Source organism: Phyllostomus hastatus, unplaced genomic scaffold, assembly GCF_019186645.2.
Source record: "Phyllostomus hastatus isolate PE091 unplaced genomic scaffold, TTU_PhHast_1.1 phas_scaffold_1066, whole genome shotgun sequence".
In the NCBI taxonomy this organism is placed as follows: Eukaryota; Metazoa; Chordata; class Mammalia; order Chiroptera; family Phyllostomidae; genus Phyllostomus; species Phyllostomus hastatus.
This window is the reverse complement of record NW_025334004.1, coordinates 7752068-7778627: the sequence shown is the minus strand read 5'-3', so window position 1 is coordinate 7778627 and position 26560 is coordinate 7752068. Positions and strand designations below refer to the sequence as shown.

Below are 26560 nucleotides of genomic sequence, written 5' to 3'. Positions count from 1 at the left end.
TAAAATGACAGTGAATTTCATTAAGATAATAAAGGTAGAATACAACCCTAAATCATGCAGTATTAAGGGTGTGGAACCCATTAGTACTTGCTAAGTGCTAATTTGTGCCAGTTCTGTGCTAAGCACTTCAAGTGCTATTCCCAGTACTCTGTAGTGTGACAAAGCACCCTGAAACTTAGCTGTTTAAAAGAATCGTTTTATTACGTGTGTAGATTCAATGGGCAGGAATTTAGGCAGAGGATCATGGGGTTGGCTCGTCTCTGCTCCATAATGTCCAGGGCATGGGAAGATTTGATGGCTGGTGGTGAGTTGTCAGCTGGGAGCTGGAATCACATGGAGACATCATTCACATGACTGGTGGTTGGTGCTGGCTCTTAGCTGGGATCTCAGCTGAGGTTGTCAACCAAAGGCTGGGCTTCCTCACAGAATGGTTGCTTCAGGCTGCTAGGACTTCTTAAGTGGCAGTTCAGGTTCACAAGGCAAAAGCTTTATTGTTTTGTAACCCAGACTCCAAAGTCAAATTGCATCATTCTGTTGGTTACAAGCTCATCCAGATTTAAGAACAGGGGAATTAGGTACCACCTCTTGATGAGATCGGGGCAAGATTCTCATAACTCATGTGGGATGGGAAGTATTGTTGTACCATATTTGAAAAGTTCAATTGGCCATGTGTACATTATCTCACTTAATTCTTCCACTGTCTTTGGCGTAGGCATTATTGCCCCTTTACAGATGAAGAAACTGAGGCTCAGAAAAGTTAAGTAACTTGTCTGTAGACAAAGCCAGTACATGGCAGGGCTGGATTTAAACCCTGTCTTTACAAGGCAGTTGTTCTCCAACAGCATACATGCTGCTTCTAGGAAATGGGAACTGAAAAATAACATATTCAAAGGCCAGTCTTTCTTATGTGCAGGATCGGGACTGGGTAAACCTTCTTCTCCACCAAAATCCCAGTGTCAGCATCAATATCTGTGCCAATCTGTAAAGGCATCTGATTCCTGTGCATAAATCCCCAAGGTGTTGCTTCCAGGAGACTGTATAACTACTGTGTGTACGTTTGATGCCTCAAATTTGCCAGATACGTGCTGGCAGAGATGCTGTCCGCCCTCCCCTCCCCTTCCCACAGGCATTTGGTCAAAGCCTCTGGGGAATAATGGGCTGGAGGAGACTCTGATCCCTTCTGTAAAGGCAGCACACAGGACCAACTGCCAGGAATAGTGTCTCTGCCATGATCCCCTTTTGAAATCATATCTTCCCTTTAGTTCAAACAAGGACCACTTCTTCTAGGAAGACATCTCTGATGCTCTCATGATACCTGTAACTGGAATGTTCAGATGATACTTGGCATTTAACTGCTTACTCTGTTATGTCCTAAACCCCCAATGAGTCTTCAAGGCCCCAGAGGGCAAGGACCATGCCTTACTCTTCCTCAATTCTACCCCCACCACAGGAACAACATCTTGTTCTTATTAAGCACTCAATAAATACTGGTTAGATCAAAGAGCCTCGTGAAGTTTATTATTATAACAGGAGGACGCATGTGTACCCTTGGAAGCATTTTTGAGAGCCTCCAGAGTGTACAGGCATTGTGCTAGGGTCTAGTGACCTTTGTGATCCAGGAGCAGGGATTTAGAAAATCAAACATGAGTCTCCTGGACACTCTGCAGCATGTCAGTAACATATCAAAACGGGTCTCCAGAAGTGAAGCATCCTTGGTCAGATTGAGAGGCCTTCATTTCAGGCATATTTGAGGCAAATGCTATAAGATTACAATGTCTTATCATCTGTCAGATGATTCTATGGTCAGGCATTCAGAAAGTCCCTGAATAGGTTTTTTCTTTTAATTCAAAATCTCGATTAGCCTCTGCTATAAGCTGTTTGAATGACTGCTGTATCTGGAGTTATTGGACAGGAAAAGATGGGCCTTACTGTTCTTTATTTCAAATTAGTCTTCTTGTAATAAGCAAATTTCTCTGCCTTCCTTTTGTCACCACTTTATCTCAAAGTGTTCCTTAAAGCCACAAATTTTGGAAACACCTTCAAATGTTCAAAATCAGCTAATAAACCTGTATATATAATACAGATAATTAATATCAGTGTTTCATTGTCACTCATTATTCACAGCATAAACTCTTGATTCAGATATAACCCTATTATATAAAACTATTTCCTCAACATACTATCGCCAAGAAAAACCTCCTATAAATAATTACCTTTGGGATACAAAAGAAAATGTAAACATTTTATTTGGCAGTTGTTTCTGAACACATGAATAAATAAATGGAAAAGTACATATTAATATTTCTTTTTTAGAGTAACAGATACCATTAACTGCTTATTTACACATCTTCACTGCAAAGAACAGTTACACAATTCAATTTTCTCTTATAAAAGGTAATTTCCCACACCACTGGACTGGACAGTTAAGGATGGAGATACTGGTAGTGCTGGGTTCTAGCAGTCTCAATGTTTGAAAGGCATTCATTTGCAAGTGTGATAAGAAGTCATCATGCATTGAGTTCATCCGGACCATGTACTATAGAAAGTTTCTGGTGGCAGCCACAGAATTTGTGTGTCATGCGCTTAAGTCAACTATGACATGTTTGTAAATCTGTGTATTTCCCTTAAAACTGGAAGCAAAAAGAAAATTACGTTTATTAATGGACACGTGTGTGAATGATCTTGGTGCCTGAACATTTAATTCTTGAAATTTCACAAATCTGGCTTTCTCTGCATCCCAGTTATATACTTGAGTGAAAGAATAATCACTTCCAAGAATTGCATATTGATAGTTATTTATCTGAAGAGGCTGGAACACCATAGATCCTCGTGATGGCATCCTCTGAATATCCTGAAATGACGAGCCTCCCCATTTCATTACTTTGGAATCACCAATGAATCTTGTCAAGCAAATGTACACTTCACCTTTCACTGAGAAGTGCTTTACGGCATATACATCCTCCATGTTAGGGATGTCAGTTTGGTTAATGAATAATTGTGTTGCTTTGTTCCACTGATAAATTACAGGGCGCTGGGAACTACTGGACAGGATTAAATGAGGCATTCTGAGTGCCTGAGGTGGTCTGGCTATTTCTAGATATTCCACATCAGTGTCCCTGTACCACGCGTGTAAGGATTGATGAGAGTAGAATCCATTTCCATTCCACTTGTAAATGGTAGTGAAACCAGCTTTTGAACTGTCAGCAACAACAAAGTACCAGTTGTTTTCAATCTTGAATGTTTCAATGTCATTGGGTTTTCGGATTTTGAGAATTTCGATATCCTGGATTTTTATGAATTTATTCGCAAAACTGTCTCGCTTATAGATGTGAGAGCCGCCAAACAGCTGGGCCACAATAACATAGAGCTGAGTTTCAATGACTATAGGCTTGCATACTACAGTGGATGTGCCTGGGAAAAGACAAATGAGAGATTAGTTGGATGGTCATCCTCTTTTGGAGCATACAAACATTGTCCTGTCACATCCAACCAGCACTAGATTTTCAGGACACATGGCTATAGCCTGAGTTTTCTTCTCTCGTTTCATGCAAAAAGAAAGCATTGCTTTCCCTAACACATCATGAATTAATCTTTGTAATTGTAGTAGAAATGGCCATTTATTGATACCTGTTATGTGCTTTGCCAAATCATCTCATTAAAATTTCTCAACAAGCAAAAATTCCTTTTGCACATGAGCAGACTGAAGTTTGGAGAGGTTCAGTGCTGCTAGGAGAAGGCAGAGTGGGATTCAAACCCAGCCCTACCAGCATTGCTATGGGCTGGGCAGTTAGACATTCCAGGGCTTCCATCTTGGGCTGGGATCCCACAAGGTTCTAGAAGTTCTGAGCGGTGGTCTAGGCAGCCAACAGCTCCACCAGTAATTGGTCTGCTCTAAGTGTGAACTGCTTCTTGCTCTAAAATAACCTGACTTTCCCCTGAGAAAGGAAAGTGATGCCATTTGTCATTTTTCTGAATCTTCATGTCACTGGTGGCAGGACAGAAGAAAGAGGGGTACAGAGACGATGCATGTGAACGTTACTTTGGGAGATCTCAGGGAACAGCATGAGGTCTGTCAGTGGCCTAACTCAGGATCCTTTTGGTAAGAAGTTAATATTTGTTAATAGACTCTGATCTCCTAGAGGGAGCTTGGCTCTAGGAAATCCAAACAGAGACAGGGCAAATCTAGGCCCTAGGCCTTAGGGGGTTTAGGGGCCTCTGAGGCAGTAAGTTCTGCATCAACTCTCTCTCCTAATTGGCTCCATTCATAGGCAAATATTATTCTATTTGTGACCATTTTCAGGACTCAACTGATTGTGCAACCTTTGGAAAATTACTTAAGTTTTCCAGGATTCCGTTTTCTGTACAAAGAGCATTGGACTCAATCAGGGTTGGTCACTAGATTTCAACTAGGTATACATATTGATTGCCTGACTGATAATAGTGACTGCCTGGAGAACTGTGTTGAGAAGGATTCTGTGGCCACGTCTGCACTCTGCAAGAAAGAGCACCATGGTAGATTAGCAGTGTCTGTCTGGGGGTAAGGAAAGGGATGGTGACCCCATATGTGACACATATTTGTCATCTTATACTAGATGATGCATTCTGAAGTCTGCAAATATATGGTTCATTTCTCTTTCAAGGGCTCATCTAAAGATTCATTCCAAGTAATTGATGGACTGTAACAGGTAAGAAGAACCTGGTTTAGACTACACAAAGCATTGCTCTAATCCACTAGAAAACCAAAGGGGCTTACGGAGAAAGGGAAGCAGAGTCTCTTTCCTTGAGAAAGAAGGAGGGTTCTAGAAGGGTCTCAGTTTGAAGGGGAGTCCTTCATCTCGCTACCTTAGTCTCAAGCATGCCCCAGACCTTTATTGATCCTTTGAGCAATGGGGCTGGATGACCACCAACAAAATCTGATTATGACCCTCTCAGTCTTGTCTATGAGCTTTTCAGAGCAAATTTGAAGGTATTAGAAACTAAAGCTGATGTAAACATTTCAGAGAGTGCCCCATCTTCTAATTTATGACTGTAAAAATTTCAAGTTGTTGAAATGAGGAAAAACCCAAGAAATCACCTGAGTAAAAGTTTTCATGGAAAAAAAATAGATTTCCATGGTCAAATTAAATGCGAAAAATACTAGAAAGAGGTTTGGTTTTTTTTTATTGCAGGACTTCTCAGAGCCTCTAATGTGTATTATTATGAATCTCCAAGAGGGAGATATGGTTCACAGATTTATTGGACTACAAAACTTTTTTATCATAAGTATATATTAACATTTTGCAAAAGTAATGTTTGTGTAACAAAGTGTGAGACTCATTGATCTAAAATAACCTCCTTATTTTAAAGTTAGGAGAAAGAAGGACCCAGTGAGAGTGAGTAGCTTACCAAGTCTGTTTGTGGCAGAACTCGGATTTGAACTCATGAGTCCTAATTCAACACATTTTCTTTGAGGAAAAAATCATTCACCTTTTATTGCATATTTACTAAACTAGATCCTATGCTAAATTTCTTGAACATATGATTACATTATCTTTAACAACCCTGTGAGTTAGGTACTATTATTACAGTTTTACAAGTAAGGAAATTAAGGTTTAGGAAACAATTCTGAGTCACTTAGTAAATGATAGAATTGGGATTCAAATGTCTCTAAGCCTGCCCAATGTCAGTCATCTTTTCCTTTTGCCCTTGGCCCAAGCAGCGTAACTTTTCACTCAAAATACAATTAGGTTTCTCATACCTGTAATGTTGTCATAATTCCGGAAGGTCTTTTCTACATGGTCCCATTCAAGGAAAATGCATTTTCCAGTAAAAGGCTGAGCGATGACTACATACTCATCGTTCATATAAGAAAAAGTATCTATGGACAGTGATTGATAAGGCAGGTCTTGAGACTTTGCAAATTCTGCAAAAATAAGAGGTGATGATGAGTAACTGTGTGCTAATGCCTAGTGCCTTGGCTACATCTCAAACACCCACAACAAATGCGTTTATTTTAGAAAAATAGTAAAATGGCAATTTTACTTTGCTTTTAAACACATAAAGTTTTAATGGTTCATAATATTTTAAAAATTAAATTGCTTAGCTGGTTTTTTTAAGATATAAAAAATATCAGTTCCCACACATGCAAAAATGAAGGCCTTCTTTTAATTTTATGAAGTGGAATGAATGGAAATATATTACCTGTAATGATACAATCAAAGTCCTTGGAGGAGAGACTATTGATTTTGCGCTTCTTGTACTCTGGGGGGCCTTCGCAGTAGATGTCTTCGACCGTTGCGTTGGTATGGCCTAGCCACTCTACCAACCACTTCAGTTTACAGTCACAATTAAATGAATTCCCTCTCAGGTCCCTGAAAGACAAACTTCAGCTGCTTTTGCACTGTGAGGGTCCTACTTTCACAAGTATGACTTCTATTTCAACAATTAACATGTGCATAATGATGCATAATCATTATGTGCAAAATGCCCCATAATCTACCTTGAACCTGAATGATTCATTCTGGGCTCAGAGAGTTACCACAGTGCACCCTTGCAGGCCACCCCAGTCAAAGAAACCTCATAACTTACTTCCTCTTGGGTTCAAAGGTAGCTGGGTCTAGAGCTGTGCTGTCCATAGAAATATAACGTGAACCACATATGTAATTTAAAATTTTCTACAAACACATTAAAAAAGTAAAAAGAGACTGGTGAAATTAACTTTAATTGTATATTTTATTTAGCCTAAGACATACAGAATATTATCATTTTAATGTGTAGTCACTATAAAAATTATTAATAAAATATTTTACATTTTTTATATTAAGACTTTAAAGTCAGGTGTAGATATTATAATTATAGCATATCTCATTTTGGATGCTAAATTTTTATCAAAAATACCTTATCTGTTCTTAGATTTAATAATATTTCCAAATAAAAGAAATAGATTCATATACCCAAATTGCTGCAGACTTAAAAGTTTTCCAATAACTGAACCAAGAATCAGTTTTTTAATTTAAATTTAGTTTTTTACTTAATTTCTTAAAAACTAAGTAAAATTTACAAGCCAGTCTACACTAGGAACACATTTCCAGTGCTCAGTGACCACATGTGCGGTAAGGCCACCATATTGGACAGCACAGGTCTAGAGGAGAGCATGTAGCGATTATTGTGTTATATTTAATTAAATCAAGTGAGCTATTTGTTTTTCTTCTTCCTCACAGACATAATTAATCCTGACCTTGTTTCATGGTCTGCAAATTCAATTTCAATAGGAAATGACTTTGACACAGCAGAGTTAACGCAGACATGCAATGGCTCATGTTCATAATGGACTATACAGCTAGATAGTTTAAATTTCCACATATAATCCCAACTCATCAAGTTCTGTTTATTTGCATTGCTTTTGTTCACAAATTCCGTCTCCTTCCTAAAACGCTTCTTCATCACACAGAATTCCTAACACAGCTACTGCCTACTTTTCACACAGCACGTAAATAATTTTTAAATGTTAAAGCTTTAAAATTTTTTTAGGAGACATAGTCAAGAAAACCAAAAAATCCACTAAAAGGCAAGTTGGCATAGATCCTTGTACTTCTTAGATAGTTCTTGATTTGAACACAGCAAAGTAGGCCCAAGAAGCCAAACCCATTATTGGGATTCCCTAGAGAGACAGAAAATTTCAAGTGGGTTTATTTTATTTTTTGTTAGTGTGAGGTGTAGGCTGACACAGGATAAGTCAAAGGGTCCCCAAATAAACTGTATCTACAAGCCAGCCATGGCGTATCATCTAACTTCTAAGACAGTTCCAGTACTGACCTCATCTCCCAAGAATATTCTGACCCAGAATAATAAATCAACTTTTCTGGGCTATTGTAAACCAGAGCAGATAACTGTGGTCTTTTAGAGACTTTCTTGGAAGTGTCCTGATCCTGGCATTCAGGAATTGGGGTAAGAGGCATGGAGGAGGGGCTGGGGGAATACTACAAGGAACAAAGAAAGTTTTTCATTAGCTTACTGATTTGAAGTTAAATACTGGGTTTAGGAGAAAATACTTGACTTAGATTTTTTTGTTATCAGAGAAAAGTTGTTTTGAATAGTCGACAGCAAAGTACTGATAATAAGAAATCTTTTGTTTTCATATATCCTTTCATTTGTTCCTTAAATACCTTACGGCATTTAAATACCTTTCTGATGTTCTGGAAAGCACTTAATGAAGCTAAATTGCTTTTGAGAGGGTTAGGCATATATTACTTGCTTTGCTTGCAGCAGAATATACAAATTCCTTACAAAGATCTTTCACTCTGAGGCTTAAAGTCAAAGTTTGAAAGCTCTTTTGTTTGAAAAGGGGTCAAAAATAATTAAGTTCATTCCTTTCCTGGGGCTTAAGCCAAATTCCTGGGGATTAAGCCTAGAGTTGTTGTTCAGTGGAACAGAGAGAAAAGACAAACTTTCCTCCCTTCCCCCACTTCCTGCTCCATTTCTCTGTTGACTGACCAACCCATGGGTGTGACCTTTCATCTTTACTCTGTCCTCTTCCCAGAGCCTTTATGTTGTTCCTTTGTAGTCCCATTTCCTGGACCTCATGGGAGAAAAAGGCATCCCCAGATTTCTATCTGGGCCTCCTCTTCCCACCCCCTTAAAGTCCCTTATCATTACCCCCTCCCATACAGACACACACTTTGTCAAAGGACTGCCTGGGGAATATATTTTCAGAATTTCCAGTGGTAAATACCATAGAAGAGAAACATTAGCCCCACTAAATTTAAAATTCAAGCCAACTTAAATTCTAAAATTCTAATTACTTAATTTTAAAACCAATTAAAAATGTTAATTATCAATAACAGGCCTTTTTTGTTAACTATTGCAAATTAATGAAATAATCAATCAGTGGTTTTGTACATCTTCTTACACATTTGTTAAAGAATCCAGGCCTTTGAAGATATCTTTTGGGAGCGTCTGCAGATTGTTGTTTGCAAGGCTCCTGGGGAAGAAAAAAAGAGTGATGTGAACTGTAGTCATAATCTAAATAAAGTTTATAATAAAGCTTAGTTATGAGTCCCTTTTGTTTTTCCCAGACTATACTAAATTACTTGCAGTACTCTTCTTCTAAGTACTAATCAGATTCCAGTGATTGTATTTTCAGTTCCTGGCCTCCTTGCTTCAACATTCAGGAGTACTTCAGGTACCATGGTTAAAACAACCTACCTACCCTGCAAAAAATACCAGCAACAAAATGATGCCTGGAAATTGATCTTTCTATTTAGAACAGATGAGTTGTTCACACTCACACATGTTCAGCCTACGAGATGTCTTTCAGAGGGTGACTAAATGGGTGACAGTGTCCATCTCCAAATGCCCTCTCCCCTCACACCCCTGTTGCTCTTCTTTCCCCTCCTTCCTCACTTGCTCCAAAGAACAGCTAAACCTCCAACTGATGGTGCAATAGCTTCAGAGTTGGGGGTGGGGGAGCATGTCCAATCTATCCCTTCACCAGCACATCCTTTCTTCTTTTCAAAGTACATGCCCCCTTTTTCTACATCCCCCCCTTTTCATTCCATTTATTCCATCTCAGAAAACAGCTTTCTCACAAATATCTATCCATCCTAGTGTTGCAGGTTCAATTCCCAGTCAGGGCACATGCCTGGGTTGCAGGCCATGACCCCCAGCAACCGCATATTGATGTTTCTCTCTCTCTCTCTCCCTCCCTTCCCTCTCTAAAAATAAATAAATAAAATCTTTAAAAATATATCTATCCATCCTCTTTAATCATCTTCTTTCTCTTTCTTCAAGTTCTTGCCCTATTACCACAGGAATTGTTTCCACTTTCTCTTATTTGTTCTCCCATGAATCACTAGAATGATTCTAATTAAGGTCAAAGAGTAGGAATAAGTCCTGACAGTATCAAGGAAAAGGAAATATGTCCATACTGCAGAAACGAGGACATAACAAAGAGCAGGTGCTGTCTGATGGGGAAGTGTTCTAGGTACTGGTAATTTTCTATTTTTTAACCAGCGTTGTACATATTCATGTTTTATATTTCTTTAGGAATGGATTTTTTCACAATAAAAATTTAAAACCTAAAACAAACAAACAAAAAAGCCTGGTGTCAGCCTCCAAAACCCTTGAAAATTCAAATTCCTTTTAAAACAGTCTCAAAAATCTTTTGTGTCTTCTACCTCCTCTAATTAATATGAGCTTTCTCAAGTACAAACATTCAAGATTTTTAAAACCTATTTTTTTAGTTAATTATGTTGTTTTCCTGAGTTTTGAAAATTACTAGATTGGAAAACTTTTCTCAATGAACCCTGGCACATAAGAATGGGAAGTGAATCGGAATGTTCCCGTCTCAGTGACAGTCTATTTTGTGAAGAAGGACACGGATTTGGAGTCATTCTGAGCTTTGCATTCTGAGGCCACTGTTCACTGGCTGTGGGATTTTAGTCATGCATCTTCTCTGAGACTATTTTTTTTTTCTTTTTTAAGTGGAGGAATAATACTTCACGTCATAAGGTTGTCAGAAAAAGTAAGTGAGATAACTCAGGATAGTCTCTGGTGTTTGGACTACTCTCAAAGGCAGCTGGGTGGAAGAAGAGGGGAAAAGAAGGAAAAGGGCTTCTGCTTGTCCATTGCTGAAGAAATAGGATTGAGAAAATGAACTGCTATGATGATCCACCTACGTGGTAATGATAAAATGCTGCTAAAGAAGACTATTCAAGAGGATGTCGCCATAATTCATCTTACTGCCTGGTGGACTGAAGAGATTTCCTGGTATCTTGGACCAGTCCAGAGTCACTCCCAAGTTATGTGTCTCAGTTTCTTATCTGGCACAATGTATCTTAAAGTTCTGTCATGGTAACTTCCCTTCAGTGGACATCCTTCCCCAGAAACAAGGACACAAGCTTGGAGGAGGCTGGGTCATAGGCCAGCGGGCATGGAATGATGAAACAGCAAGTCCTGAATTACTGCTGCCACTAGGGTTGAATAGGAAGAGGCACTATGTTTGCATTGCTGCCCCAGGTGGTTCTTGTAAACAGTGGGGGAACCTGGGAGTTCCACTTCCTGCCCAGAGGACTAGGGCTCTAGGCCTCACAGAGCCCACATGAAAGCTAACCGCAGAAGCAGCTGGTGAGATGGTCAGAGAGAGAGACTTGGAGCTTCCGGGTTTCTGGAATAAAGAGATGGTAATTTTTCATGACAAGATGAAGGACTTATAATCAGTAGATTTGGGAGATGGGGCTGATGAAGGCAGGCTGGCCTGATGGGCTGTAAAATGGGGCATTATGCTTCTTGAGGACGTCTTGTCATGTGGAGGCAGTGCCAGCAGGAAAAACGGTGGATGGATTTATTGATTGCACTCAGTCACACTTCTTCCCTGTTCCATTACCCAAATTCAATTGAATGCTGACCCACAATGGACTGTTCCTCTAGAAGATAGGCTATGTAGGCTTGGTGAGGGGTAGGCATGAGAAGGCTGCCTGAACTCATAAAAAAAGCAGAAACAGGAAATGAGGCTCAGAAATGAGAGGGAGACTTCCAGATGCCCAGTGCATTGTAGTTTAGATAGTTTCCCTATGCCTCTTGGAGGTCTCATTGACAGTGAGTAACATTTGGAAAAGAAGAAAGCAGGCAGCAGGGAATTGGGCAGAGAACGTCTCAGAAAAGGAATACTGACAGAGCCTGGAATTATTCTGGAAAAAAAAAGTACCGTGGAAAGTACCAGTATCATATCAGGACCATGATATGAAGCAACCTCTGGTTCAGGTTGATAGGTATGGGGTGAAGGGTACATAGGACACATAGAAGGGGATCATCAGAGCCTGCAAAGGTAAGAAAAGAAATATGAAATGCCCCCACACATATGTTTGCTATTGCCAGTTAGGAGTTTTAACCAATTCCCAAGGGAAGAGTAATTGCAAATATTAGAGTCCCTCTATACAACTGGGGAAAGATATTTAATCTAACATTGCCTACAGTAGCAAAAATTGGAAACAACCTACATGCCGACCAATAAGGGATTGTGTAAGTAAATGATAGCTCATACTTAACATAAAATATTGTAGGAGGTTTTTAAAAGTGGGGTAGACCTCTATGATTTGGGATGAAATGATGCCTACAAAAAAAAAAGAAGTTGGAGAATAGTATATAGATTGTAATCCCACTGGGAGGGAGGATATATGTCTCTAGATGCATAAAGGAAGGTCTGGAAAGACATATAAAAAAGTACTGATGGAGCTTACATCTTGGAGTAGCTGGAATCTTTCACTTCTGCTATGTAGATGCCTGGATTGCGAGAGTTTTTATCATTGTGCAATGTATTATTATTTTAAATTCAGAAGAAACAAAAAATAAAGTTGAATTTTTAAAAGGACTCCTCTGTATATGCAATGGTTCTGTCCAGTGAGAATTCAATCTAAATCAATCATTTGGCTGCATTCTTAAATTTCCAAAGTTCCAGGCTGGAACGTGAATCACTATCATAGTCAGCACTTGGGTGCCTGGTGGTCAGCTTCTTTCACAGGATAGACTTCCGGATGGAGCTGCCTTCTTTCCCACAAAATCCCCACATGGCTTCAGACCCTCATCCTCTGGGGAAGTTTAGGACTACAGTCAGGCCAGGCTTGAAGCCATCCCTGTGGGTTCCTTGTGCCAGGCCAATGTCAGCTTTCAGAAGGGTCTGGAGCCTCCAAAAACCATCATAGGCATCTGGGGGCTTAAGAGAGATTCTCTGAAGGGAAAAGCTGCTAGGGGTTCTGGGCCAGGGCTCTCAGGAAGAAAAAGAGGCAAATCCTGTGATGCCCCTATAGTTTGCTAAATTTGGTACTTAGTCCTGTGATACCCCTGAAGTTTATTAAATTTAGTAATTAGGGGGAAAAGAGGTGAATAAAATGAGATCTGGTGCCTATTAGGTTATCAACAGCTAGAGATAGAAATAGCATTTCTGGGGTTAGGATGAGTGTTATTTTGGGGGTTGATGTTAGGGTTATCTGATTATTAGATTTCATCTCTACATTGAGTTTTGCCCCTGGAAAGCAAAATGGAAAATCAAATTCATTAAATTTCTTCAGTTTCCTTTACCCCTCCCCCTGCCTCCTCCTTCACAGAGTAACAACTTAATATTATTATTCCTTTTTCATCAATGGAAGCTCTAGTTGAAATATGTCCTGTATCTTTTGTAAAATTGGTAGTAGCTCCTATTTTTTGCATCATTTAGTACAGTGAAATAGTTGATTCTCAAGTAGACAAGGGATTATATTTGAGCTTCATTGCTCTAAGAAGTGTGTCTTCAGCTAACTTAATTTAACCTCTGTAGGTTTCTGTCTTGACATCTGCAAAGCTGAGTAAAAAATACCAGTTACATTTATTGTGAAAATTAACACATGCAGCTACTAATATTTTTGTACACATACCTTTGAAATGAATTCCAGGAAATTTTGTATCTGCAGGTGAATTTTTAAGACTTATGTCAAATAATCTAGACCACAAAATTAATCTTTTTCTTTGTTGTTGTCAAAACTAGTGATACTTAATACCTAAGCATTTTTAAATGCTCAATTCAGGAGGCTGAAGTCACCTATTCTTTCAGTCATTTTGAGTAGAAAGAACCCTATACGTTGAATTCTTGTTAAAAAGATTTTATTTATTTATTTTAAGGATTTTACTTATTTTTTAGAGAGGGGAAGGGAGGGAGGAAAAGGGAGTTTATCTCCCTTTGATGTAGGAGAGATTGATGTAGGAGAGAAGCATCTATTGGTTGCTTCTTGCACGCCCCAAAACGCAGGCATGTGCCCTGACTGGTAGTAGAACGGGTGACCACTCTGTTTGCAGGACGACGCCCAACCCACTGAGCCACACCAGTCAGGGCTATGCCTTATATTCCTAAATGTCCGATCTTTTACTGATATCTATCTATATCTATTGATGTGTGTGTGTGTGTTAGCTAACATGGCTATATATTACTGATGTATACAATGTATATACACGTATAACAAACATATCACATATTCATATATATGCATACATATATACACAAACATATGTAATAGCTACTATTATTATTGCCTCAACAAAATATGGTAAGTATAAGAAAAAAATTTTTTACATTGTTTTTATTGTATTTTTTCCATACTGTTTATTCCCCCTATGCCCTAAGAAAAAATATTTAAGGGGAAAAAACAATAGTTATCCTGGCAGAGACAACCACTGTTAAGATTTCATCATATTTTCTATTACTCATTAATACAAAGTCCATCTCATGGGGACATTATGTGGAAAACAAGTGTTTCCAGAGAGCCCATCTACCGGTCTCAAAGTCTTTAGACCTTCTGTCTCCCTAGGCGTAAGTCTGAATTGGAGTGGGAGAGCTCCTTCCTCTGCAAAAGATTTTTTCTGGGCAAGGGTCAAATCGGTGCTAGATGTTAAAATTGAATATGAGTACTATCAGGAATAAGAGGAAGAAAAGTTAGAATAATGAGGAAGAGAGAGGCAAGGACGTGGAGTTAGCTACTAGAGCTACTAGTTGGTATCTGGGCTTGGGCTCTGGCTGTTTGCCTTTCTACAAAGTAAATGATCACTTGGTCAGAATGATCTCCAAGTTCTATTTTAGCTCTTAAATCACATCTTGATACTTTTTGCTGTAAGAGGCATAGGGCTTCATCCTTAATAATAACAAGTGATACTAGGAGAGGTAATACTTTAAGTCATATAGATAAGTGTCAGAGAGTTTGACCACCGGTTTTTATAGTGGGTGGAATGCACTGGAATATCTGAGGGGTGTGGGAGGGTAGGACTGATTGGGAGAGGAGTGAAGACAAGGCAGTAAGAAGTTGAAGAAATAGTTACATCAATATTAATTTTTTAAGGGTGATTCTGTAGTGATACTGAAAGGATGTTTTTCTTACCACTATCTCCCGAGTGTCTGGCACAAAGTAAGCCCTCAATAGATACTTTAAAATGAATGAATGAATGGGGCAGGCTAGAGTGGAGGAGAGGAAGGGCACCGATCTAGACAAAGGAAAGAGCAAAGGATGCTTCTGCTATGCCCCTTGTACAAAGGCACTGAGCTAGGGAGAAAGTAAAGAGCCCTGTGAATTACCATGGCCACTGACCCTCATTGTCACTTGAATCTGCTGCTTACAAAGCGCCCTCCCTCCTCTTAGCTTCACTGTGGTAAATAATTCCAAAGCAATGAGGAAGCTCTTTAAACTGTGCCTTCAACTAAGCACCTTGCTATATATCCTAATTCAGAATCTACCAACAAAATATTCTTTAAAACACCGAGAAAACTGCCCGCCTGAACATTTAGTGCGTTCATCCCAGCTGAGAAGATTCAAGCATTCTCATTGGCAGTCTTTCCTTCCACAACCAAGTTTGGTTGGTGTTTTCACGGTTTACCTGAGAAAACCTCTGATTATGACTGTGGAAACTACTGGAAAGTCTTCTCTCTAAGGCATACCAGACTGGCTCAGACAACACGTTTGTTTCAGTTCCACTGGGCTCTGCTGCTAAGAAAGCATTGCCCACAGCCATCTGGAGTGTTCCCAGACTCCCCGCAGTGCAGATCCTCAGTTTGAGTTGGTGTCTCACTGAATTTGTGGTGCTGCAAGTGCAGTTATTTTAATTCCATACAAAATGTTTAAAGGGCATAAATACACTGCAGCATTTGGAATACTGATTGAGGACCAATACAGTTTAGGCAGTGAGTTTACTGCATACCAGGCTCTGCTCTAAGCATTTTGCAAAGATTAACTCATGTACTCTCATGACCATCTTAGGATATAGCTACTCCTAAGTACATTATTATCCCAGCCCCTACTTGTACATATGATTATTAACACCCTAATATTACACTTAAGAAATCTGAGGCACAATGAGGCTAAGTGACATCTGATGTCCTACAACTTTTCAGGGGTAAAGCCAGGCTTGGAGCCCAGGCAATCTGGTGGTAGAGATCACCCTCTCAGTCACTACAGTGCACACTGCCTTATTACATGCACATCGCTGTACAGGCTGAAATGAAAACATTCTGCCTAACTGGGAACACACAGGCACTGTGGTCTGGGGACTCCTGTTTGTGGGTTTTGTACTCCCACAATGCCAAGCAACCAGTAGGTACTCCGCAGCATGTATAGATCAATGACAATTTTCCCCAAATATTTTTATACGTGCATGCAAAAATCCTGCCTCCATTGAGCCTTAGCCATGGTGACACTTACAGGATACACAAGGGAATCCTTACTAAAAAGCTAATAGGTATTAACAGAAACCAATTAATATCGAGAGATTTGTCGTCATTGGCTACCATTTTTAATTTATTTTTTCCCTGACTTCAAAAGTAATACATGGTCATCAGAAAAAGTCAAACCATGCTGAAATACAAAAACAAATCAAATATTTAAACTAATCATGTATAGCATTAGGACAGTATTCAAAGTACAGTAATTAAGGAAAGGTCTCAGGATTTGACCTGCTTTGTAAGGATTTAAATATAAGGAACACAGACTTCTAGTCAAGATGGTGGCATAGGCAGACATGCCTCACCTCTTTGCACAAACACATCAAAATTATAACTAAAATATAGAACAAGCATCACTCACAGATGTCAGAAATTGAGTTGAATGGAAGTCTGACAACTATGGAATTAAAGAAACCATGTCCATCCAGAATGGCAGGAGGGGTGCAGATGTGGGATGGGCTTGTTGAATGCCTATGTGTGGTGGATAAAAATTTCAGAGGGATATCTCAGGAGCAAGGAGTCCCAGCCTTGGGACTCAAGTGCCAGGTTCAAGTGCCAGGAAGATAGATAAGTCCCCCCAAATTCTGGCTGCAAAAACCAGCAAGGATTGAGTCAGTGGAAGAAACTGCTGAAGCCCCAAGCAGTTCCTCCTGAAGAATCAACACGTGAACTCACCTACTCAGACTCACTCCCTCTGAGCTCCAGGACTGGGGTAGTAGCTTGAAAGGCACCAGTGTTATCCAGGGAGAAACTAAACTGTCTGGCATCAAGGTGAGCAGAGGACACTGTCCCTTCACTAAACCCTACCCCCCACAGAGCTGATAAGCTGGTAACATATCTGAGACTTCATCAGTCTGGCAAACACTGTTGGACCCACCTTAGAGATCCCTGGAGGCTCTGCCCCACCCAACTTCCAGACTCACCCGAGCTGCTTTTCTATATGAATGGATGGTCTTGGTTCACGCTTCACAACTTCTATATCCTCTCAAACAAGCAACAGCTGGCCTCAGTGAGCCTCAGGACTGGCACTAGCAGCAGCCAGCCTAGATTCACAGCTTGGCTTTCCCTGGGAATCTCCCAAGCCCAGCACAAGTAGCAGCCATCTCAGATTGCTCTATAGCTCATGCAGGGTGGCCCCAGGCAGAACACAGGTGGGGGCTGATCTTGGTATACACCACTTGAGAAATCACAAAACCCGAACACCCAACAGACAACTACAGACCACACTGGAGCATCACCACTCTGCCCCTGTACAGATGATCCTCCACGGAGGGTGGAGGTTGGTGTTAAGTGGTAACAGCCAATTTTTACAGCTGACTGCCAACAGCAACCAAAACTCAACTACAAGAGGAGAGTGTACTCAGCCCACATAGGGGCACACCATGAGTACCCAGCTTGGGTAATAGGAGAGGCTGTGCCACTGGCCCCACAGGATACCTAATACATCAGGCCACACTACCGAGACAGGAAGTCGTAGCAGCAAACTGTGCCCTACAGGACACTAACTACGTTAGGACACACTACCAAGACACAGAGTCAAAGCAGCTCTACCTAATACATAGAAACAAACACAGGAAAGCTGCAAAAATGAACAAACAAAGAAACATGGCCCAAGTGAGAGAATAGGTCGAAACTCCAGAAAAAGAGCTAAGTGAAATGGAGATAAGCAATGTATCAGATGTAGAGTTCAAAACACTGGCTATAAGGATGCTCAGGGAACTTAGTGAGGACCTCAAAAGCATAAAAAAGATCCAGTAAGAAATGAGGGATACACTAATTGAAATAAAGGACAATTTACAGGGAAACAATAGAGTGGATGAATCCGCGAATGAAATCAATGACATGGAACATAAGGAAACAAAAAACAACCAATCAAAACAAGAAGAAGAAAAAGAATTTTAAAAAAGGAGGATAGTATAAGCAGTCTCTGGGACAACTTCAAGAGGTCCAACATTCGCATCATAGGGGTTTCAGAAGGAGAATAGAAAGAGCAAGAAATTGGAAATCTATTTTAAAAAATAGTGAAAGAAAACTTTCCCAATTTGGTGAAAGAAATAGACATGAAGTCCAGAAAACACAGAGAGTCCCAAACAAGATGGACCCAAAGAGGCCCACCCCAAGACACATCATAATTAAAATGCCAAAGAGTTCCCATAAGACCATCAGCTGATTTCTCAGAAGAAATTTTGCGGGCTAGAAGGGATTGGCAAGAAATATTTGAAATCATAACAAGCAGGGACCTACAGCCAAGATTGCTCTACCCAGCAAAAGTGTCATTTAGAATTATAGAGTAGATAAAGAGCTTCACAGACAAGAGAAAACTAAAGGAGTTCATCATCACCGAACTATTATTATGTGAAATGTTAAAAGGTTTTATTTAAGAAAAAGAAAATGATCAAAAATATGAATAATAAAATGGCAAAAACACATACCTATCAACAATTAGATTTAGATTTGGGAATCTAAAAAGCTACCCAAACAAGAAGAACAGAGACAGAATCATAGATACGGAGAGCATTTTGATGGTTGCCAGATCAGAGGGAGGTGTGGGAGGATGGGTGAAGTGGTGAGGGGATTAAGAAGTACAAATGGGTAGTTACCAAATAGCCATGGGGATGTAAAGTACACTATAGGAAATGGAGTAGCCAGAGAACTAATAGGCATGACCCATAGAAATGAGCAATGGTGGGGACATTGCCTGAGGGAGTAGGGCATGCTGGGTGGAAGGGCAGCAAAAAGGGGAAATTCAGAAAAACTGTAATAGTATAATCAATAAAATATAATTACAAAATAAAAAATTAAAGAAAATGCAATATATATATATTATATATAAGGGACTCTCTATTGATGGTTAGCTTGAGGGGCAAGGAGTCTTTAGTCACATCTTTTTAAAAAAGATTTTATTTATTTATTTTTAGAGAGAGGGGAAGGAAAGGAGAAAGAAATGGGGAGAAATACTAATGTTAGAGAGTAACATTGATCAGTTGCCTTTCACACGTGCCCCGAATGGGGATGGAACCTGCGACCCAGGAATGTGCCCTGACTGGAAATTGAACCGGCAATGATGCTCAACTGAGCCACACCAGTCAGGGCCATACAGTAACTTTTAAGTCTTCCATAAATGTTTCTTTAGAAGATAAGTCTACTACTGAGTTAGATGCATAAGAAAGTGAGATAAGTTCTTTTTTTTAAAAAGATTTTATTTATTTTTATTTTTAGAGAGGGAAGGGAGGGAGAAAGAGAGAGAGAGAGACATCAATGTGTGGTTGCTGGGGGTCATGGCCTGCAACCCAGGCATGTGCCCTGACTGGGAATCGAACCTGCGACACTTTGGTTCGCAGCCCGTGCTCAATCCACTGAGCTATGCCAGCCAGGAGAAAGTGAGATAAGTTCTTTTCTTTTTTTTTTTTTTAAGTTTATTGCTCCTTTAGGAACTAACAATTTACCATATATAAATGCTCAGGTAGGTCCCTTGGAGCAGCTTTAATGTTATGACAGAGTGGGAACTAGTTGGATCTAAAAGTATATGTGTAACCCCAATTATTTGCATTTGAAAACTAAGAGGATAGGGCTCCTGTCTTTAGGATCTTCTCTGTCTTCTGTAGCCATGTGTGCTCCTCAAATCATGTCCCCTGAAAGGATCCCGCCAGCTCAATAAAAGTTTTTCTGGTCCTGCTGCAACTGACAGTGAAGAGGGCTGGCTCAATAAAGACCTTGGGAAACTTCTGGCTTTATTGCTTACTCAAGTGGAGCACCTTAATTTCAGGGTGCATCTTCATGTTCTTACTTGTCAACAGGGGTTAGTGCTAGTGCCCTGTCTCTATCTTATGGTCATCAGGAGACTATAATGAGGCCAAGAATATGAAAAAGCTTTGTAAACTCTTCCTGCAGCAGATGCAGATTAAAGGGCAAGGTGGTCATTCCTCACTGCTTGAATATTTGCCTTTGGGAAGAATTAGCCTGAGGTGGAGAAAAGTGCACTTTGAAAAGTAAAACCTTAAAAAGGAAGCTAATGGCTCAAACAAATGTCAGATTTATTTATAAGTGGCAATTAATGGAAAATGAACTTGATGTACTGAGCAGTAAGAGGAACATTTGGATTTCAAATCCTCCCTACCTATCTCTCCTTGAAAGGAAAAAAAGAAGGAAGAAAAGAAAAAAGGAAGGAAAGAAGAAAAGAAAGAAATTTCTGAGCATAAACAATAAAGGAGAACATGATTCGGGGACAAAGTCACTTAGTGAGAAAATATTTGTTTGTATAACTCCTCTTGTTAGACTGAGCTCCTCCAGGTTGGAACTGGATCTTATTCATCTTTGTGTGGCACATCCTAGAGACTATTTAGGATGAATCATATAGCATTGCCATTTTTATAGACAAAAACAGTCTAATATTGGCAATGCCATATGAGTCAACCCCTAAATGTTAGATCAAGATGCAAGAGATCTAAGGGTCATATTCATTCAGTGAATTTTGACGTGGTCCCATAATACCCTTTCCCACTTCCCACACCTGGTCAGGGACGTGGGACTTTCCTTTCACTGTCTGCTTGACTCTTAAGATTCATGCCTCTCTCTTCTAAGGCTGCCTTTGGTGTTCTCTTGAACTTAAAGTTTTCTCAATATTATCCACATGCTGTACTAGTGTCCTTCTCTCTTAGAGTCTTCCTACCTATAAAGAAGGGGCCTCATTATGACCCAAATTTAAATTCCCATTTCATTTGATAGATATAATAGGCTCTAATCAAACAAATGGAATTTCTTCATGAGGGTGGGTATAGATTTCTTCTTTCCTCCCTTTTATTTCCTTCCTCCCTTATCCTCCCCCTCTTCTTCCTCTGTCCTTTGCTTTCTCTCTTCCTTCCTCCCTCCCTCCCTCCATTCCTTACTCCCTCCTGTCCTTCCTGCCAGATGAAGTAGCTAGACTTGAGTGAACTGGCTTATATCATGGGTTCCCAGAGAGGACACCTGGATCTTACATACTTCCTTTAGCCCCCCAGGATGCTGAGCATTAGACAGAGGTTATATTAAATGGGATTTATGCAAATCAAGTAGATCTCCAGGTGGGGGTCATGAACTTCCATTTCTCCTTCCATATATTTGTTTCTTTTATTTACTTTTGTCTGAAAAATTTGGTTTGGCAGTATTTGGCTCTGTAACAAAATAGCATAACATTCACACCACCACAATCATTTTTGCATCACATTATGTCATTAACACACAGAGCAACACTGCAAACTTTATTTTTATCATAATGACGGTATACAGAGGCCTTGAAAGGTATAATAATTTTATAAAATAGATAAGGCCATCCATCCCCTCTTGCTGAAAATCCAAACAGCAGCAGAGATAGGGCCTGGTAGAGGTAGCAGGATGACCACGTGGACACGAGAATGCAGGCTCAAAGAGCAGGCATTGGGGTTTGCTTTGTTCCCTGCTGCACCTGGGGTCTAAAACGGAGCTGGCAATGAGATATTGTGAGGGAACAGGTTAAAGTTGGAAGAATGACATTTAGATCCCTTGCATCTTTAACACTAATGAGACACACAGTAGGCACTGAGAAATAGTTGCTGAATGGATGAACGGGCATTGCAGTTCAACTATGGGGTTGATGTTATCATAATTCTATAACTACTCAGTTCACTAGTCATATATCCCCTCCAAGTTTGTTTTCTCATTTCTAAAATGAATTATTGTGCCTGTCTGGCAGGACTATTGAAAAGATTAAATGAAAATTCATGGAAAGCATAATAGTAGGAATTTAATAGATGCTAGTGCCTTTTTTTCCTTTCCAGTTTTCTTAAGAATACATCTGTTTGTGAGTTCATGTGTGTGTGTGTGTGTGTGTGTGTGTGTGTGTGTGTGTTTGTGTGTTTAGGGGACAGGGGAGGCTAGGAGAAACGAGCTGTTTGGTTCAAGTGGATCAGGGTTTCTCAAACTCGGCTCAGCACTATGCCATTTTAGGCTGGATACTTGTTGGTCATGAGGGCTGTTCTGTGCACGGCAGGATGTTTAGAAGTATTGCTGCCCTCCACCTACTAGACGCAGTTATACCCTCCAGTCTCTTCACCACTGAATAATTAAATATTTCAATTTGTAAATAAGTTGTCAAGTACTGTGTGTACATTGCCTGTTGTTATATGTTTAAATATACATAAAATCAGGTCATATACAAAAGAAAAACAACCAACATCAAATTAAGCTATATAGTCAACTCATACTTATCCATGAAGTGAGTAATGATTTATTGCCCTGCATTAGATTGTTTTCCTAAGTATGGTTGGTTTAGACTCATCATATTAATCAATTTCCTAGACACACACTGGCTAATAACAGGGAGAGATGGCAAGCGTGCATGGGGAGAAATCATTTGGGTTTCTTAAATTACCATGGATACCCACAAAGTGCACACTTTAACCACAGGTTATTAGCAAACTTAAAAAGTAATAGCAACATTCATACTTACAGGTGAATTAAAGACTTTAGTCCCCGGAAAGTATGTCTTGAAATGGACTTGATGTTGTTGTTTTCTATGAATCTGAAATAGGTTATAATATTTTTGTTAGAAACTATAGGAATCTAAGAGCACTTGGCCTGAATCATACATTTAAAAAGTTGTTGTTTTTTTTACTTACAAATACTCTAAATGTGGAAGACCAATAAAAGCATCATCACTGATCACATCAAAGGAGTTCGATGTGAATAACCTGCCCAGAAAAAGTACACAATGAAAATGGTTAAACTGACAGATTGTCAATTTATGCTGCTTTTTCTCTCAGAGAAACGAGTGGGAGTTGTGTATGGAAAAATGTCTGGATGTCTGCCTTCTAAAGTGTTATTTATTCAGGTAATTTTTGTAGCTTTTTAAAATCCCCAATTATCTCCTCACCAAATGTTCGCCTAGGAAGGGGGGGCTTTGTGCCCCACTCCCCACAGTGATGGATGTCACATGCGCTGGGCAACATTTTGAGATACAATTTGGGCAATATGAGAGCTGAATCAACAATTTGCACATTTTCATGAAAAAGACACTAACAGAATCCTTCTCTTTGTGCAAAAAACTTCTGGAACATTCCAACCAGCCCAAACAATGGTGCTTCTGGGGTTTAAGCCTGGGAAACCTAAAAATGTAGCTCCATGCCTCACTGTGCTGTAACATCTCATAGTATATAAGCCATCAACATTGGCTCAACGAACGTCAACTAACCTTCTTTGAAAACAGAACAGGTTAATGCCGTGTAATAATGAGGCTTAGGAAGAGTCTTAGCTCCCTTTATTATTAAATAATTAAGAACACTAACTTGGACAAATTTACTTGCACTTTCAAACTCTGCAGGATTTGGTTTTGAGATTACTGATGAAAGGGAACATTAACCAGCAGTCCCCACACCCTGTTGAACTCTTTGGAGAACTTGCCAGTTTTATGAATGGGAGGTTTAAAAGAGGTGATCATAGACTAAATAATACAAAGCAGGGGTTTTTTTTGTTTTAGAGAAAGCATTAATTTATGGAACTTGTTAGATGAAGTGTTAATACAAGCTGAAAATAAAGTTTTAAATGTAGTGATGACTAATTTATAATGGGTTCAAATGACATTCAGTCTACATGTTAAGGTTCTCATGTGGGGGAATCTCATGTTCCATCTGTAACTGTTGTCCAAAATGTGGCCATGATCATGGGCCAGACCAGATGTTAGACGTAATTTAACAATTCTCATCACATGTGTACTCTTTAATTGCACTATGAAAAGTCCAATATTCTCTGTTATCACCTTTTTGATTTTTTCTTTTGAAGTTTAGGGATTAAAAATAACTGCCACTAACTAGCTTAGTGACTCATCTCTCTGAGCCTGTTAACTAAGGAGATTAAAGTTAGGAGATCTCACTTTCTGAACATTTATGAATAACTTATTTGATTTAATAACTGGTATTGCTTCAAAATAGCCAGGGGAGGAGACAGCAGTGGATTAGAGATGAATTGAGCATGAGGTGATAATTTTTGAAGCTGAAAGATGGGTATATAGGAGTGAATTTTATTATCTCTACTTTTTTATATGCTTGAAATTTTCCATAAAAATGAGAGGGAAACATGGACTGAACAAACAAAACTAGATGATCTCTTACGTCTCTTCCTAAACTGTCAGTCCTGGAGCAATGTGTTCTCTTGGATCCCCTCTCCCTCCAGGGTCCTAGCTTTACACTCTAGTACTTCACTAGGCTCCGAAAAGTCAACAATGATGACTGACTGGTCATGCATATTAGATGCCCATAGTTATTAAAAACAAATTCAGAGGTTTATGATTTTAGTCACAACTTTGGCAGTTGTCTCTTCTTTCTTCGTGGTTCTGGAAAACAAGAAGATTGTGTGGCATTCCTCTAAGATAAGCTAACATCCAAAGACCCAAAGACTTCCTGAGGCTCCAGATTTTCATTTCATTCTGTATAGACAGCATCAGGGATGGAGAGAGTGGAATAAGGCAGAAATAGATACAGAAAAATACTTCCCATGCTCGCTGGTTTGCCAACTGTCCTGTGGGTGGACCAGCGACTTCATAATCATGCACTTCAAGTCACCAGAAGAAATAGCTTTTCTCACTAGTTCCCCTTATGTTGAATCAGATGCAAAACAGAGTGGGAAATGGATATTAGTGGGCAGAACTTGCCCACACATGTCAGGGAAATAAAACAGGATTTCCACTAGAATTTTTGTCTGCGTGATCATTACTTATCCCTAACACCTGTAATACTGCCTGTCCTATAGTGCACACTGAGTAAATATTTGTTAAACTAAGAGGAATTTACTTTACACTAAATTCTGGGCATTACTACATTACTAGACTGAATGTTCCTTAGAGCAAGATCTTATCCTTATTTGCTTTTGTGTCCCTAGCCTCGAGCACAGCTCTTGGCTGAATAGTGTTTGTTGAACTAGATTTCAGGGATTAAAACCTCTGGTTAAAACTTCAACTACATCCAAAAATATGGATGACATTTAGAATTGAAGTCAAAGGAAAGAAGCCAGAATACAATAAAGTATCTCCTATATAATTGCACTTATATAAGGAACAAAACCCAGCAAAACTGATTTATGCTGGCAGTGTTTACCTTAGGAGGCAAGTAATGACTGGAAGAAGACACAAGGGGCGTCTTCGGGGGTAGTGATAATGTTTGGTTTCTGGCTGCTGTTGCAAGGGTGTTCACTTTATTTTAAAAAACCATGGTGGGGTGAATAAATAAGCAGAGCACAGAGGATTTTTTTAGGGCAGAGAAAATACTCTGTATGATACAATAATGATGAATACATGTCATTATACATTTGTCCAAACCTATAGAATGTACAACACCAAGAGTGAACCCCTATGTGGACTGTGGACTCCGGGTGATAATGTAGGTTCATCAACTCTAACAGATGCACCACTCTGCTGGGGGATGTTGGTCATGAGTGAGGCTATGCATGGGTTAGGGTAGGGGGCATATAGAAAATCCCTATGACTTCTCAATTTTTCTGTGAACCCAAAACTGCTCTAAAAATACAAAGTTTTAATCTTTAAAACTTGAGATGTGCACCTAGGATATGTGTACTTTTCTTTATGTATATTATATTTCAACAAAAAGGTTGCTAATAAAAGTGAAAAATTTTCCCTTTGGGATAATAATGAATATCAGTCCTTCAATTCCAAATTCAGTTGTAGTTTTCTGTAGACAAGGATTCCATGGACAAGGATGTGTAAAATTATACATATATTCTAAATCAGTTGAGTGGGCAGTCCATTTTATTACCTTATGTAAAACTAAAAAGACTTTAAAACATCATGTTCTATTAAGTGGATAAAACTCTGATCCTTAATATTTTATGGATTCCTTTGAATATGTTTCATTTCAATATTAGGATTTGGTTTTATACCAGATATATTAAAGAATCCCACAGTTCCTGTTCAGGGAAACTGTGCTCCCCCTCCCCCCGAACCCCCATCTCTAAACACAGCAAACTTGGGGCAGACCAGGTTGGCCATATTTTATACCACAGAAACTCTGCCTCTTTCCTCAGATTAGGGCAAGAAGGACTCAGCTTCTTATACAGGATAGCTGATTGTGAGGTTAGTCAGCATGGCATAACTCAAGTAGCCTGGCTCAAAAAGGTGAGTTGGGCTGAAGGTGAGTTCCTTCTTGGGGCTTTGGAATCAGCAGAGATGGAGCCAGGTGGCAGAGGACCTGAAGGAGGAAGGATACCTTAGGGCTAAGTTAAATCCAATTCAAGTGGAAGTATGTGCAAGACATACTTAGGAAAGGACACGGTGTGGAGATGTGCGTGAAGGCTGGAGCAGGGAGTCCTCCAGATCTGTGTTAGATCCTA

General features: G+C 39.5%; 1 protein-coding gene across 1 annotated transcript in view; it reads right to left on the bottom strand.

The window, feature by feature from the left end:
- Window positions 1–219: 219 nt before the first annotated feature.
- Window positions 220–26560, bottom strand: part of LGI1 (leucine rich glioma inactivated 1) — a 40012-nt gene continuing 13671 nt past the window's right edge. Inside the window, exons 3-8 of the mRNA XM_045854357.1 lie at window positions 22843–22914; window positions 22674–22745; window positions 8888–8959; window positions 6181–6350; window positions 5738–5902; window positions 220–3411 (exon numbers count right to left, since the gene is read on the bottom strand). Coding sequence (XP_045710313.1) covers window positions 2576–3411; window positions 5738–5902; window positions 6181–6350; window positions 8888–8959; window positions 22674–22745; window positions 22843–22914 — 1387 coding nt within the window. The 3' untranslated portion in view covers window positions 220–2575. The remainder of the gene's footprint in view (window positions 3412–5737; window positions 5903–6180; window positions 6351–8887; window positions 8960–22673; window positions 22746–22842; window positions 22915–26560) is intronic.